Source organism: Nanorana parkeri, unplaced genomic scaffold (genome assembly GCF_000935625.1).
Source record: "Nanorana parkeri isolate BGI_ZX_2015 unplaced genomic scaffold, ASM93562v1 scaffold775, whole genome shotgun sequence".
In the NCBI taxonomy this organism is placed as follows: domain Eukaryota; kingdom Metazoa; phylum Chordata; class Amphibia; order Anura; family Dicroglossidae; genus Nanorana; species Nanorana parkeri.
In genome coordinates, this window is record NW_017307043.1 from 148,672 (window position 1) to 166,274 (window position 17,603).

General features: G+C 39.4%; 1 protein-coding gene and 1 long non-coding RNA gene across 2 annotated transcripts in view; one reads left to right on the forward strand and one right to left on the reverse strand.

The window, feature by feature from the left end:
- The window catches only part of VCAN (versican), a 95,741-nt gene that overhangs the window by 16,630 nt on the left and 61,508 nt on the right, over positions 1-17,603 (reverse strand). Inside the window, exons 7-10 of the mRNA XM_018564733.1 lie at positions 8,077-8,193; positions 7,672-7,785; positions 2,214-2,372; positions 2,038-2,120 (exon numbers count right to left, since the gene is read on the reverse strand). Coding sequence (XP_018420235.1) covers positions 2,038-2,120; positions 2,214-2,372; positions 7,672-7,785; positions 8,077-8,193 — 473 coding nt within the window. The remainder of the gene's footprint in view (positions 1-2,037; positions 2,121-2,213; positions 2,373-7,671; positions 7,786-8,076; positions 8,194-17,603) is intronic.
- LOC108793711 overlaps positions 9,211-17,603 on the forward strand; it is a 19,014-nt gene continuing 10,621 nt past the window's right edge. Inside the window, exons 1-2 of the long non-coding RNA XR_001941658.1 lie at positions 9,211-9,296; positions 11,636-11,639. This is a non-coding gene — a long non-coding RNA (uncharacterized LOC108793711). The remainder of the gene's footprint in view (positions 9,297-11,635; positions 11,640-17,603) is intronic.

Consider the following 17,603-nt stretch of genomic DNA (forward strand, 5'->3'; position numbering starts at 1 on the left):
TATATATATATATATATATATATATCAATGATCAAGTATTAATTAATTCTATAACAATAGGAATGTTATTGCGCCTTCTAATGTCCTTAGCCATCATTTTAGGTATCTTTGCTGCTGAAAAGAATCTTCTGTTCTGTAGTGATGTTCAGTAACTTTAGCTTTAGCTAAGCAAGTAATTAAGTTGAACTTTTTCCAAACCTCAACTCTGGGTCATTTCCAAATATCTAGATCCCGGTTTCTAAGTGAGTCTGACAAAATAGCAATCATCATCTGTGTAGTGCATAGGGAAATGCTGAGCTGTGAAGAGCAGTTCAGATGTTGCAATGCCTTTACATCTGCCAGATAGTGTACCCTGGCACAACATACTCTACGTTCTGTAAAAGTTATGTATAAGTAAATGCTGGGATCTGCTGTTCATGGAAAAATGGCACTTGGCTTGGCAAAGCCTACAGCCTCGCTGGAGATTAAGTGATCTCACTGAACAATTTTATGGCAGCCTGTCTGAGACTCTTCAGCTGGGACACTGCCTATTATTCCAACACTTGTATTCACTGGTAAAAATCATTGTGTCTCGGAAGGAAAGACGTTGACTGATAAATAGCTAAAGAGATGGACCAATATAAAAGTGCCAGATTAAAGTGACATTAAGGGCAAAAGTTCCCTCTCCCCACACTGCTAATGTAAGGACTTAACTTAAAGGATGCCTCTTAATCCGATCATTTTCTTCTTTCCTGTAGTTTTTAGATGTCCCTCCAGCGCTAGTGCGGGTCCCTGATCCAGCGCTGACTCCTCTATCCTACTCTCCTCTGATGTCCCATGGAGTCTGTGCGGGTGCACGCTGCTCCATAGACTTACCTTGTGTCTCTCCTCATCTCCCGGCCGAACATCTGAAGTGCGCATGCTCGGACGGGAGCATGTGGCGGAGACACAGGTAATTATTACACCTTTGAGTTTTTTGTTTTTTTTTATCGTTTTGCATATATCTATGGCTTCCTATCAGTAGCTATATGCAAAAAACAAGAAGGGTTTAATAACCCATTATGGAAATGTAATTTTTACTTAGTTTAGCTATGACCATTAGATTGAGCTGAGGAGCATAGGAAATAAATACTTATTACTGTTTTTAACAGTCTAAACACTGGCCATGATAATTGCATCATCTTTTATATTACTTGGGGCTTTCCACAGCAACCCATAAATGGACATACCATCCATAATCACCTTGTGGTCAGACACCATTATTCAGCAAGCCTCGGTTCTGCCATCCAAGGCAGCTTAAAGCAAACCTGTCCAAGACCAAGGAAATGCCAGTTCTTGACCCAATGGTAATGATTGGGCATAAGTACTTTGAAAATAGTATTGGACTGCTCTGAATGTTTTTTCTCTGAAGACTCATGGGACTGTTACAGTGCCACCATCATGGATTTTTCCAGATGAGCCAGATTTTTTTAATTGACTTTTCTTGAAGCAAGTCTGAACGTTCCCAGGCAAAGAGTGCCTGCATCCAGTCAGATGCATGCTCTTTTTGGGTATTCAGCAGTCTCTGGAACAGGGACTGCTGAATACAATAGCCCAGGAGGAGAAATTCCCTCACTGATGCTGTTTACAGTGGATGAGGGAATCCTGCAAAGTGTACGGCCAGCTTCAAAAAGATCAGTTACCATGATAGGTAAGGCTTACATTCCACAGTCTGTTAGGGAGATTGCACAAGATTATAAAAAGATTGACATGAAAAGGCAGCAGTTTCATAAATGGGTAGGGTAAAGATTGAGGTTAGCAGGTCAGGCTGACACTGTGACTTGAATGCAAGTCGCTGAGGCTGTAGATATTCCAGATTGATTTACTGCTCAGTGCTTGCATTGTTTGGAATCAGGGAGCACTTTGTTTGAGAGGTACTTTAATGCTTGTTAACCAAGTAATTAGTTTGATGTCCATAGCCTGGCCACAGGTTCACCTTAGGTTCAAACTATGCCTATAAATCATATTGCCATGGGTTCAGAAAAAAAGCAAAATATACTATCAATATAGCTGGCTTACCAATGTGCTTCCATCAGTCCAGCGGAAATCATTCTCAAACATCTTATCGTTCAGGCCAATCCACTGATAATCATGACCCAGGCCTTTTAGAGGAAGCATAAGATATAATGAGAATTAAATAAAGCATGATAAAGAAAATGATCAAGCATTATACAAAGTTTTAAAGTAGCACTCACGGTTCACAAAGTGCTGTTCTTCCTGTGACAAAATGCTGGTCAGGTGACCTCCTTGCACGCGACATTCTCTCTCAGCTGCATCCCAGGTGCGTCGGTGGGCAAAGTATTTATAGCACTGCCCTTGGAATTTGTGCCATCCATAGTCACAGATTTCTGTGTCTGTTTTAGCACAAAAAAAAATGATAACAAGATATTACCCTTTGAAGCAAACATTGTTAAACAGCAATGGATTGGTTATTTGGCATATAGTAGAACATAATTTTTAGTAACAGTGTTAGTGGATGCCTTTGAATCATAATGTATCTGTTAATTTGTCAAAATACAGTACTGTAACACATGACGACTGGCCATAAATTTTGACAAGGCTACGCTTTAATGTTTATTGCATCTCCAAGCGTAGCGGACTCACAAAGTGTGTATGATTCATTGCTGCATTCTAAGCATACACAAGTTAATTCTAATTTAGGAACTAGATATCAGTTAGTGTGCCAGCTACCTGGTTTATATAATATCTCACTTCCACCTTGTCAAAAGACTTGTCAACAGCCATAATCTATTTTAACATGACAACTAGTACATGCTACACAATTTGCAAGCAAGCATTACACCATAAAACACTGTTTACTGGAAGATAGAATGTTGTATAAAAGTATTCTTTGTTTCATTGAAAATTGATAGCCTAAGCAGTACAGTTATGCTATGATAGCATATAAATTAGCAAGCACAGCTCCCATCTGTCTCAGGATGGTCAGATGGTATTGTGTGAAAAATTCTGCAACTATGCACAGAATTGAATATATGCTAAAACAAGGTTCAAGTGCTGTATATGAAAAAGGCACTGGAGCAGCTGTGCATGACAACCAATCAGCTTCTCTCTTCAGTTTGTTCAGTTAAGATTTGTAAATCCCCCCCAATGTGTTTACATTGGAACAAAACGTATAGAGACTCTAAGCAATAAAAACCTGACAGGAGATTAAACCCTTTTCCTAGACTATACAAAAATAAAAGGCCACACGTATTGCAGGTAAATAATTGCTAAAAAAAATCTATAGATACAAAATGTGTTTAATCTAATAACCCAGATATTTATTTATGAACGCTGCAACAAAAAACAGTAGAGGTGCTACCAATCACACTGCAAGTTAGAAAATAAGGGCTAATTCCTGATTTGTTTTTGGTTATAAGGCTACACATGGACACAAATTGAATGGCACAGTATTAGGATAATAATAGTCAGATCAGGAAATAATAGTCATAATAAGTTGGACTTGATGGACTTATGTCTTTATTCAACATCAAATACTATGTAACTATGTAACTATGTAAGATCAAGAAAAGATTGTATGTCTATGAGTTACCACCAACTGTAGTTAGGTAACACCAGTGTACTAATTGATCATAGGTAATTTATCTAAGGCTCCAGCTAACTCTTCTTGCTACCCCCAAGAAGGATTTGGGCAGTTAGGCAGGTGTGCCATAGTGGAGAGAGCTTGTTAAACAGCTAGCAAACATTCCCCAGTGCGTGTAAGCCCCTTAACAGCCCTATACTCCATTATTATTATTAATTATTATTACAACTTGTATATATATAGCACCGTCAATTTACTCAGTGCTGCATCATTGTGCCAGGGTTGATTAATCATACCTTTGTGTGAAGAACAGTGATGAGTAGTCTATCTCACACATGCTTTTAATAGCCTGACTGCAGTAAAATAAATAAAAGATCATTTATCTTTGCGATTAATTATTAAGCACCTTTAACCACCAGACTCATTTACAAAAACCTGTGCAAAGAATTGCAGCTGTTTTTCAAGACAACCAACCAGAAACTCTGTTTCAATTTCCTTTTAATTTCTTTATAGTCCTGTTCCTCTGCACAAAACTAATTGTGACCACAAGGGAGTTTCGTCCCACACCTGTGTGCCACCATTGGAGGGGTCAAGCAAAACAAAACGGCTGTGCGGCTTTCACATTTTTTGCAGAAGACGTGTATGTAAACCTCTGTTTTCAACCTTAGCCAGGGCCGTCTTTAACACAGGGCAAAAGGGGCAGCTGCCCAGGGCCCAGTCATTGTTATGGGGCCCAAAGGGCAGCTGCCAAAGGTGGCTTTTGCACCTGGATAAGGGATAGGGAGCCTGCCAGGTGAGGGGACTACAGCCTGAATCAGGGCAGCATGAACAGGGGGTGTCTGATGGGGAGGCCCTGAGTGTCTGTACTGGCTGCTGCATGTGTGTATTAGGGAACACAACGTCCAGAGAGAGGGGTCACTACATGCTTTCCATGTACATATGATAGGGGGACAATAAACCTTAGTAAGGCTGCATAGACAGTCACCTGTGGGCTCCGGGAGGGGGGGATGGGAGAGAGGGGGTGAATAATGCACCTTCACCTTCACCATAATAATCCTTGCACCGGCCCCGCCCTTGAGTCCGGAAAAGATACACCTGCGCCACTCTTCTGTTTACTGTGCGATCGGTATTGCATAGTGTTGCTCCGCTCCTGCGTATGCATGGGCGAAATTGCATGGTGGGGGTGGTTAGGGGGTCGGGATAGGTAGGAATGGGGGCCTAAGATAATGTTTGCCCGGGGGCCAATCAGTATTAAAGACGGCCCTGACCTTAGCGGTGCGACAAGTTTTTTTTCATGTTGGCTTGTGAGTGTGCGGGAAAAACATTTTGCTGTTTGTTCCATTGAAGGGGTGACACCAAAATGACTGACAGTCATTTTGGTGTCTTCCCCTATGAAAAGTCGGGGACACGGTCACCGACTGAGAGCCCGACAGTGTCAGGATAGAGGAGGGGACCCGGCGGCATACCTCATCCCGCCATGTGAACATCCCCCCCTCTCTCTGCCGGCGTCCATCACCAAGATGGCCGCCCGCAGGCGTCGATAAGACGACCACACGTGCACGATGATGTCACGGAGGGGTGTCACCTGGTCTCCGCTCCTGGTGTCACCCAGCCTTGGGATGCCCCTGTTTGTGACTGTTTTTATATTCTTGGCATGCCTTAAAATACGATTTTTTCTCAATGAAAATGCAGCTTCTTGTATTCACATTGCAGTGCCCTGTGTTGGCAGAGCTGAGAAACAGCCACACCCCTCACCACAAATGTCCTCTCACAGACTTGAATTGCAGAGAAGGGAAGGGAGTGTGTTTGACTTAGTCTGTTACTAAAAGATGATTACATAGGGCACTAGGTCTAACACTGGTGGCTTTTGGACTGCATTGTCAGATTTAGACACCCTGATATAACAGTAAAGTGACAGTAAGAAGTGTAAATGGAGTTTGTTAGTACAAAGTCATGATTATCTCTTTCTGTGACTTTAATTGGCTTATAAGAAAGAAACAAAGAAATGGCTGTATGGGTAACAGTCCTGTTTGCGCCATGCTCTAGTTATTTGTTTTTATACATTTCTTTTTCAGTATTTAAATAATTGCGACATGACTAGAATTCATAGTCACAATCAGCGTAAAGGAAACTTTTAAATGTGCGTAAATACAAGAAGCTGTTCAATGCTTTACCTATTAGATCCCTGGAGAATTTTATAGGTGTGAGCGCATTTTAGAACCTCAAAGCACATATTGTTGTAAGTAAAATGTAGAGTTTGACAAACTGCAAGTAGTAAAAAGTAATCTGAGCATTAACCCACACCCATCCTGTGGTACAATGTGGTACATGATCAATCTGCTTGGCAGTTCTTTAAATCCAATGAATTTAGGACTGACGCGGCAAAACGTAGTCTCCTGCCAGACGAGTGTGTCTACATTGCTAATACAGTTTTATTTTGTCTGGCAGAATGGAAATTTGGCCGGGGATTCTTTTTTCAGTTCCCAAACCACTGCAGAGCCCTCAGCAAAGGGAAAAATGAAATCCAGAGACAAGAAACCAAAAGTCTGTTACTGACTGATAAAAAAGGAAGCTTTTAACCAGTTACGGAAGCATCCCTGTCGCTATTTGCCATCTTGCTTCACTGTCTGACCTGGGATAGTGAGTACATTTCAGCTTCCACTATATTTTTGTTATTTTATTCTACACACATAAGGTGCCCTGGGAGAAAAAATGTAATCGATAATAATTTTTTTACACCAATTTAGTAACATGGCATTTTCATCCAAAGCTCTGTCAGAAAGTTTTGGGTGTAATCCTGATATTTAATGCTCCATCATTGTAAAGAATGGGAAGCCTACAGGGAATTGAAGAAGGTCAGTAGTTCTGAACTGTTCATTTCTCCTTTTCACAGTTAAACATGGAACCTACCTACATAAGGCCACCTCGTGTGGCCAAAATTAAGTGGTTTTGGTGAACTATGAAGTTTCATTTTAAAACTTAAAATTACGTATTTAAAATGCTTACGTATGCCCCTTTCACACAGACTGATCAGGAGAGGATCTGTGCACAGATCCTCTTCTGATCACAGCAGTACAGTTTTTTCTTCATCTTGCGATACAGGAAACAACTGAAATGACTGGCCCCATGCCAGCCTATGGGGAGTCGGATGTAAACAGATATGATGTAATCCATTTACATCATACACAAATCAATGTGTCCGCATTATGGGGCACATTGATCATGGGTCATAGACATGGAGAAAAGAATTCCATGGACCTGGGAGAAGTTAGAAAGCTACCACGTGGGTTTACATGCATTGTATAAAGAGAGCACAGCAGAGCTGTGCCGTATGCCGCCCCAGTGAAAATAATGACCTTTACCTGAGAAGCAAAGCACTATGATGAGTAAAGACAGTAGGTGAAGTGTAGAAAGATTAAATAAAGTCATCTAAAAGGATTGACAACCCAGGAAAAGGGATCCCACCATCACCACACCAATAAGGGTATAATGATCTCACTATTATATGATGGTCCTGTTGGCTGGCACCTTTGTTGTTGTTTGATTTTATAATAGGGAATAGAACAAATAATATAATAACATATTTGTTCTCTTTCCTCTAGTGAGCAACTTTCAGCACTGCAGTGTCTGTGTCTTTATAACCAATGATGCGCAACTGCATCTGATGAATGCATTCCACACCTGCATGTTGCAAACAAATTGTCAGTACCAATTGGATCATGTAACCTGGGCATTGAAATTAGTCATCTGACAAAAACACATAAGAAGAAATCACATTTATTGAAAACCAGACGCCCAAATAATCAGTAGGTCCATAAATGAAGGCAGCTGAAGACATATCAAAATATTTTACATAAAGTGTGGAGCTTTGTAGCTCCCCTCTCCCATGCAAAGACTCCTTATTTGTTACTATTGGTCTACTAATGCAATGGGCAGTTTTCCTGATTGACAGGGAGGCTCGGGAAGCTGGAGGGGGGAAGTAAAGATTGGCTATCACAAGAAACTTTGGCTTATACATTTTTACTTTATATACTCAGTTTGAATCGCCCATGTTTGTGACAGGTTTGTTTTAAGTATAGTAATAAGCATTTAATTAATTTGTAACTTACCTTGTTCACAAAGAGCTCCACTGTAGCTAGGAAGGCAAATACACATGAATGAGTTTATGCCGTCAACACACGCAGCTCCATTCCGGCATGGATTTGACTGACATTCATCAATATCTGCATAAAAGAAGAGTTCAGATTAAATTTACAACCATAAAATTTAAAAAACTTATAATTTCCAGAACTAAGCATGTTAGGATTATTCATTTTAGTAGCACAAAGAGCAGTAACTCCTGGCAAACATAATTCGCTTAATCCTCAATCCTAATCACAATATTTTTTAACCAAACTGACTGGCTGATTTTTAACCAAATTGTATTAGTTGCCGTGAGTTACTTTATATTAAACATCTTATTTCTTTACTTATTTTCTCTGATTGAATAGGTAAATATGTGTCCTCCAACCTACCAATTTCACAAAGTTCTCCACTGAAACCAGGCATACAAGTGCACACATATGAAGAAGCACCACGAGCATAACATGTTCCACCCTGCTGGCATGGATTTACCTTACATGGGTCTTGAGCTGAAATTAAAAAAAAAAGGAAATGTTCCTCAGAAATACGTTAAAAAATATTGGGAGGCAGCTGCAGTTAAACCAATACATACAACAAACTCATTCACCAAAATACTTACAATAAAGAATACCAATGGCTAATTGTTCCTATGCCAAAAAATGGAAATACTCTTAGAAAATAATTTCTCCTTTTATGTTATTGCTCCATTTTCTTCTGGTGGCCAGGTGCAGCCCAAAATGTCTGTCCTCTTTAATCCCAGAAATATAAGTCATTTAAATTACAGAGATGCAAGCATTACATATCCCAGATCTGAGGGGAGTCTATAAAGTAATGAGGCCCCTTACAGGAAAATAGTCACAAATCATGAATGAATGATTATAAGAATGACCAATTTATAATTTATATTTCAACATTAACTACTAGAATTTGTGTATCGCAACGTAGTTGCATTGAAACCTAATATATAAGTATGGTGTGGGACCTATGGCAGACGATATTACAAACAGATGTAGAATTGTGCAATGGTCCCATGAATGTTTGTAAAATCAAATGTCAGTCCTTTAAACCAAGTCTGAAATGTATTTCAGTGGTGTGTTCGATGTGTGTCTGTGCCCAAGAGAGCTTGTGATAAAACATTGCAAAGGCACATACATATGATGTCATGAGTAGAAATGAATAACATCAACTGTGACATGTTATTAGTAGTACTATATAAACAAGGAGATTGAACTGTATAGGTCAATAACTACTGTGCAGTAAATATAACAGTATAATAAATTATACTAGGGTTAAAGAGTCACATGAATATGGTATATGAATGATGAACATATATGCACACATATATGCATACACATATACACACACACACACACACACACACACATATACACACACACAATGTGCCTTACTTGTTATCTGCAGCCCAGTTCCATCAACGTTATTACTAGTTGAGATCTGGATATCGACATCTGGCAGTGGTGTTATGCCCCTTGCATACTTTTCTTCTTCGCTCTCTGTTGTCAGTTCAGCAGCATAGGAGGAATCAGTTGATTCCACTTGTATAATTACAACAGGTTGAGTTTTGCCATGCTCTTTATCCGGCTCAGCATCTGTTTCAACCAGTGGTTCATCCACACTTGGGGTTTCGTCAGAAGAAGTAAGCAGTGCAGGTGCCCGTGTAGCAGTGTCACCAAGTTCTGTCTCAGTGTCATGTGTGGGTTCAAAGATCTCAGATATGTCTAAAGCCACTTCTTCTGTAGCAGCAGGCTGTAGAGTAGAGAAACCAGATCTAATATCTTCTGTTCTAAATGGAATTTGTTCTGTAACAGATATGTCTTTATCAGTGAGGTCCTGTGGGCTGTCTGTTTCATCAGATGGCTCAATGCCCGTTGGTTTGTATGTAGCAGTAATGTCAGCACTAGCTTCCTGTCCTGAAGCATGATAAGTCTCAGAGCCAGAAGAAGGTAAAGTACTTGGAATAATTTTTCCTGTATAGTCAGATGCACCGTTGACCAGAATCACAGTTACAGGAGCTCTGGGTTCTTCTGTGCTCTCCACAGCACTTTCCTGCTTGGTTTGTTCTACTATTAAAGATGTAATATCCTCATAACTTGGACTTATTGCATCTGCAGGTGAATACTCTATTTCATTTGTATCTTGTGTTACAAGTATTGGTGGCGGGGCTGATGTGCCAACAATGAGGCCTGTTTCTTTAGGTGAATATTTTGTACTAAACACCTCAGCTACAGGTATGTCTGTGGAGTCTTTGGAAAGAGAAGTTGATAATGATTGGAGATCAGGCTGCTTTGTGACAAACTTTTGTTGCAATGTAGCTGTATCCAAATGAATAGAATCTGTTGGCATAAAAACTGTACTGGAGTCTTCATCAGGAAGAATAACTTCACTTAATGGATCTTTGTCTTTCAAATCAACAATAATAGTTGATGTAAGGTACATCTCTGGTTCAATTGCTTCTTGGCCTACACTAGCCTCATCTATATCCAAGATTTTAACTGCATCAGGTGTGCCTACTGCTTCAGGCAGTTCTGTTAGTGCTATATCAGTGGCAACTGGATCACTTAAATCCCTAATCTCGGTTATAGGCACTGTTTCTGTGGACTGACCAAAAGTTATTTTCTCGGTCACATCATCATATTTAGGTACAGTTTCCCTGGGTTTACTAGCTGATACAATATCTTCTTGTGTTTGTGGCTGCTGAGATGTTATGGTGGTCTCAGAAAATATTTGCAATCCGGACCCCTCTCCTGAACCATCAACTATTTCACTGAGAGGTGTTGAAAAAATCTTTTTCAATGAAGGTGTACTAGTTGCTTCAGTTTTAAGAGGAATTACAGGTGTTACTCCAGCCAATAGATCTGAAGGCTGTATCTCTTCAGTTGCAGAAGTTGCAGATATTTTGTCAGAAACATCTTCAGTTATATCTACAAATATTCCATCTTTAAAGCTTTTGGAGGTTGTTTCTAAGGAAACTTCACTTTGTTGCGGGGTTGAGAGTTCAGTTAGAAGCAATGGTGGATTTGTCTTTGGAGCAGCTGTGCTGCAGTCAAAATATGTTTGAACTGGAACCAAAGGAGTAACTGTAGTAATTAATGGCTCATCGGTAAGCGCTTCAGCTCCAGAACTTTCTCCTGAAAATTGATCTACAATTTCTTTCTTCTCTGACATAAGTGAAGGCTGTATGGATTTATCAATATCTGCAACTTGAGAGGTGCTTGTAGAAGCAGTGAGAGGGGTACTGTCTCTGTCTTCAAGACTTGCCTTGATGTCCTCAGTGGAAACTTCTTGAGGTGCTGGTGAGATATCTGCTGATTGAGTAGTTAGTATAGCATCTACACTTGCTGTTTGACTGCTTTCTGTAGCATGCTCATCAGTCAAAAGTTCAGCTCTATCTTCTTCCCTAGTAGGCTCAGTAGTGTGCACTTCTATTACACTTGTAGTGGCAATGCTAGCAAATATATCTCCAGATCCATCCTCTGATGCTTTTTCTGTCGTTAGAATTTCTTCTTCAGGTGTAGCAAGGGTTGACTTTATTTCCTGCCTTGCCTGTGAGGTTATTGACTTTGGCTCCTCTGATATTCCTCTACTTGATTTGTCATCTAGGAAAAATTCTGTAGCAATGTATGTAGAACTAACAACTTCACTAATGGTATCATTTCCTTGCACCCAGATGCTGCTAATAGTGCTTTCTTCAATAACTTCGAAACTAGGTGTTTTACCAGTACCGAAGATGTAGTCAATTTCCTCTTCAACACTTATTGGAGAATCTGTTGCTACCTTTGTTTGCAAAACTTCTTGTCTGGAGGGTTTTGTTTTATCTGGCAGTAGCTGAGATGTACTATAGATGAAACTCACTTCTGGTTGCAGTGTTACAGGTATTTGGGTTGAGATTTTCAGCTCACTATCTGTTTCAGCCTTTTCTGTGGATGGCAGGATGGTACTAATCTGCTCTTCCTGCTGTGCTAAAACAGGAATTGTGGTGGAAGGCTCTATGTATGTTGTGTCTTCCTCTCCAGAACCTTGATCAATCAATGGCAAATCAAAGGTGGATGTTGTTGTTTTTTGTGGTGTTACATCCACTGAATGAAATGGTATACTGCTGATGTCTGTGAGTGCTGTAGGAGCCTTTGTAGCTTCTGCTTCTTCTGTTAAGGTTTCCTTTTGTGTTATGCCTCCTTCAGATTTGATGGCTGGCAGTGATACAGTAGAAATGGTGACCAGATCTCCTGAGCCCTCTTCAATCAAAGATGGCAAATCAAAGATGGATGTTGTTGTTTTTTGTGGTGTTACATCCACTGAATGAAATGGTATACTGCTGCTGTCTGTGAGTGCTGTAGGAGCCTTTGTAGCTTCTGTTTCTTCTGTTAAGGTTTCCTTTTGTGTTACGCCTCCTTCAGATTTGATGGCTGGCAGTGATACAGTAGAAATGGTGACCAGATCTCCTGAGCCCTCTTCAATAAAGAGTGATTCGCTAACAGTGAGTTTCTGAGGAAAAGCTACAGTGCTGGTCTCCAAAATGATGGCTGATTGATCCGTGGTTATGTCATCTGTTTTAGCCACTGCATCAACTGTTTCTGTTTGTATCCTTACTGGAGATTTTGTAGCTAGTGAACTGGCTATTTCTTCAATGTCTTTGACTTCAGTTTTAGGAACAGGAGTGGTGAATAATGGTTCTTTGTCTTCCTGGTCTCCCGAGCCATGATCAAAAAATGCTGATGGGGTGCTTTTTTCTTCCTCAATCTGTATTTCACTAGTCTGGGACACTGTCCTGTCATGAGATTCCTTCTCCGAAGAAGCTGTTGTAAAGTATACTTCTGATGCTGCCACAACTTTTTCTGGAGAAGTTGCAGAAAGTTCTTCTTGATCTCCGGAGCCTTCTTCTATAAATGGGAGAATTGTGCTGGTTTTCAGTTCTTCCTTAATTGTTTCTGTTTTTAAGTTCAATACTAAATCTTCAGCTGGAGAAATTGTGCTAACAATTCTAGTGGGTTCCACTTCAGTGGAAACAGTTGTAAATAACCCATCCTCATCACCTGAGCCTTGTCCTGTTAAGTATGTGTCATCAACAATTGCATCTTGAGTTGTAACTTTTGGTACTGGTTTCTTTGTGCTCAGGGAGGGTATTGGTGTTTCCGTTGCATCCATAATTTCAGGTTTAGATGCTTCAGGTTCGTCTGTACTTTCTTGAGGAAGGCTTTCCACACCAGGTTCCAATTCAGTTTTTGTTTCTTCTACACTGTCTGTTATTTCTACAGCTGGCAAAATAGTAGTAATATATATAGATTTTTGGTCAGTAGGGGATTCTGAACTGCTGACATCTGACAATGTAGATGCTTCACCTTCCTCACCTGAACCTTGCTCTAGAGATGGCAAAGCAGTGCTAAAAAATGCTTTGCTGGTATCCAAAATTGGGGGAATTGTTGTGACTTTCCTAACTTCAGGCTCACCAGTGCTGGAAATTTCTTCTGTGGAATCATGCAAAGGTGGCTTTGTGTCTTTTACAGCAACTGGAGCTGAGGTTATATACAAATGAGAAGATGACTCACTTTCAGAAGGCTTGTAAGTGACTTCTGGCTCATATTCAGTACCCGCTTCTAGAATAGGTAATGAAGTGCTTTCAGAGGTAGATACTGAAAAGCTTTCTTTTAAGACTCTGGGACTTAAAGTTTCCAGTAAGGAGGAAGCGTTTTGATAATGAGAGGTGAGTTTAGCTGCAGATGTACTAAAGACTACTATATCTTCTGGACTTTCTGAGGTCTCCTCCCCTTCTCCAGACCCCATTAAAAAGTATGACTTGTCTTTTTCAGTTGGTAATGGTGAAGTATGTTCAGAAGACACTGAAGCAGGTGGTGAAACTGCTGTTGAAATGCTTGGCTCGCTTTTACGTTCTTTCTCTGTTGTTTCCTTGTCAGGCAAGTCAGTACTAATATGTGATGGTGGAATGCTGGTTGTAATAAATAAATCAGTAAAAGTATCTTCAAGATCACCTGAACCTCGATCAATAAAACTTTGATCAAATGTAATAATTTTTTGGGTCAGAGCTTCTGATGCAATCTCTTCACTGGTTGGTTCAGTTGCATCTTTTTCTTCTTTGGTGCTGGGGTATATTATTGTTGTTGATTCTAATGTGGCAGTAAGTTTCTGTTCAATAACAACAGCCTCAATGGACTCAGTTTGGATCTCTTTCACACCATCATTAGATGGTGTGGTTGTTATATATTCAGTGACATCTTCCATACCTGAACTTTCTTCGGCTACCTGAACAGATACAGTGCTTTCTGTAAAAACTTCAGGTGATAATTCTACTTTGGAACTTAATTCATCCCGTTGTGAAGATTCTATTACCAGTTCAGTTGCTTTTGTAGAAAATACCATCAGAGTAGAAATTAGTTTACCAAAATTATCTACACCTGAGCCCTCAACCACATCTTGTTCCAGTTTTTCTGGTACTTTTGTGTACAAGCTATCTTTTTCAGTTACTTCGGTAAAAATACTACTGCTTTCTGTACCCTCTATCTCAGAAACGGATGGACTAGATGGAGAAGGTAATTCTTCTGCTTGAGGAGACTCTGTAGACACAATAGCTCCAAGTTCCACTGTTGTCAATGTTGAAGGTACCTTGCTTTCTTGAAACACATGAACAGTAGCTGTTATATTAATAATGGGCTCTGTTTCTGGCTCACCAGAACCTTCCTGAATATAAAATGCAGTTGATAGATCTACAAGCTTTAAAGGACCTGTGCTTGGTACAACTACTATTCCACTTGCATCTGTGGTAGCTGTTTTGATTACCACTTGACTTGAAACTAATTCAGCAGAATCTGTTGCTGCACTCTCTTGGGAGACCTCAATATATTTTGTGGTTGGCTCCGCACTGCTAATTACTGTAATTTCAGATTCTACATCACCAGACGATTCTATTGTAAATAAAGGAAAGTCTTTTTTCAATTGATCAGCACTGAAAAAAGATGCAGCAGGCTCTTGTGTTGTTGGCTTTTCAGTCACTAAAGATGCTTGTGTAGTTGGCAGATCCTTAATTGGTATTTGTAGATCACCACTTGATTCAGGTTCTTCTGATTCAGCAGCAGTAAGGTCTGGTTTATCTGTTGACAGTACACCTTCAGAAGCTTCACTCAGCTGAGTGACTGATACACTCACTGATGGTGTAACACTTTCAATTAGTTCCCCTTTAACCTCTTCTGCTTTTGAATCTTTTGGATCTGGAGTAATTTCTTGCTTCCCATTAATAAATTTCAAAGATGGGGAAGTCGGCACGGCAGTGGTGTTGTCACAGTCTGTTTCCTCCTCTGAAGAACTTGAAAAATAGGGCAAAACTTCTATGTTAATACCATCACCGGAAACAGATGTTTGGTTTAAACCCAATCTTTTAAGCACGTCCTCCAATGGGCCTGATAAGAAACAGATAATGATTTTAGCGTGTAAATATGTTAATAATTCATAGTACACGATTGCAATACTGACAGTGAACTATACATTTAGTTCATGTAGTTAATAAACATGACTTTTACTATGAATGAGTATGACAGACAAAGACAATGGAGCAAAGCAGACAACATTATCAAATGACAGTGAGAAGTGTCTGTTGCACCCAGTAAGATTAATGGTTCAAAACCTAGTGACAAGTTAATCATTTTTCTGTTAAGTTGCTTCTATACAGCGTTTTAAGAAGGTATTCTCATTGATAATGCCATTAAACGACCAATAATGCATCACTTTACTACTCAATCATTCAATCTTTTCCTGTTTACTTTCTAGTAGAGGCTGCATATAAAAATATAAGCAGAACATTTTTAAAGGAATAGACTAAAAAAAACTTATGGTAAGAAGACCTTGTATTGGATTTATTTTGTGAAATGGTGTTTGTGTTTTACATATATACAAAATAGTTGTGTCAGCTCAAACCAACCAATCAGAAATTAATTTTAATTTTTTTAACTATGGTAAACTAATTCTGGTTGGTGGCTATGTATTGCTGCACTCTTTGCACAGTGTTGTTAAATAAAGTCAGTAGTGTTCCTTCCCAATTTTTCAAACTGTGTGCATACAGTATATGTATATACAGTATCATAGTTTATAGGCTATACTATAAAATTATTATATATCCATCAAAATAGATGGCCTCCTTATGTAAAACCTTTGTGCACTGCAGATTACTGTTTTGACTAAAATTTAAAAATTCTAGCAATTTAAAACTATTTAAGAATATTAATTAACATTATTCTACATTCCAAATACCAGCATACAATAGTACACCTTTAGGAAACCCATACTGTACTTTCTTTGAAAATGACCTTTAAATTAAGTGACCCATTGCTGTAGTACTCTCTTTGTTTCTTTATAACATTTTAGTAACATACTGTATTTTCATAATCAGTTTTATTAACAACTAGGATTATAAGCCCGACTGCACTTAAAAAAAATAGAAATCAGTATTCCAGCAGTTCTGAAAAATAAAAGACGCTTTTTCTGCCATACGTACAGTACCTATTGTCCACCGATCTACCTCTCAGACTCACATTTCTGTCTTCCAGCTCTGGCCCTTTTGCAGCCTGAATGACACCCAGTGTCATCCAACGCACTTCCTGTGGGTCCAGGTTGTCATGGACATGCCCCTGGGACACATCATTACGCCAGCCTGTACTCACAGTACTCCTGGACAAAACATCTCTCTCCAGGAGTAAGAACTGACAACTGTCATCCGAGAAGTAGAAGGAGGTAACTGAATTAGCCAGAAGGCTGCAGGATTTAAGGCACGTCTTTAAAGCTAAAAGAAATTGTAGTGAGGGGGATTCTGTGAGGGTGAGAGGGAATAAAAATGCTTTAAAATAAAAAAAATCCCTTTTCCAATTAAAATGGAAATTCATGCAAAGAGGAATGGAGTTTGTGAATTTTATTTTCTTGCATAGCTGATTTCTTGCCATCAAAATCACCCATCTCTTTATGAAAAACGAAATAAAACAACTCACTGATGGCATAATACTATGCAATGATGCAATGTTGGTTGCATTACAGCATACATGCACAGGTAACTATAAAGACTGATTAATTTTTTCTATGGTCTCATGAGCACAGGCATATTGCAGATCAAATACAGGCATATTTTCATACGCTTGCATTTGCAGCGCCCGGGAGCCACAACTGCTCTGGTTATACTGTGTGCGCACTATGGACAGAAAACTGCAACAGCTGCAGCAGTATTTTATGCTGTATGAAACTACAACTACATTTTTCTCTGCAATACATCAATGTGCATGAGGCCTAAGAAAAAAAAGTTGTGTCGCTTATAGACACCAATCAGCTTCCAGTTGCCATTTCTTTTTTTGATTGCTTACTAGGTGCAAAAAATATTTTCTGATGCACATTTTTCAAACAACAATCCTTATTTAACTTGCTTTTTGGAAAAGGGCAGTCAATGCAAAGAATAATTTAAGCTTGAAGTCTCTAGAGAAGGATATGCATGTACATGGCTCTCTAGGCGCTAACTTGGAAAAAAAACAAAGTACTGGGTGGGCAATCTACTGATTGTTTTCTTTTTGCAGAAACTAGAGTGTCTATAAATGCCACCAACCCAAAGCCTCTGCTAATAGAAGGTTATTTAATTATAATCTTCCCACATATACTTTTTTCAATAGATTACTGGCTTGGAAAAGATTAAAAAAACACCTGTATTAGTAGATATAACACATGCAGACATCTGTTTTCCAAGGTTTATGACCTGGGAAATAGTTTATTTAATAGATCTGTGCACAGCCAGGGTACACTAGACCTATCTGTTGTACTGGGAATTCACATTTTAGAGATTATGTTCTGTTTAGTGTCTGCGTTTGCCTCGGGCGGCAGATTCCGGCAGGGCGGCGAATGTATCGGCCTGCGGCCCGCG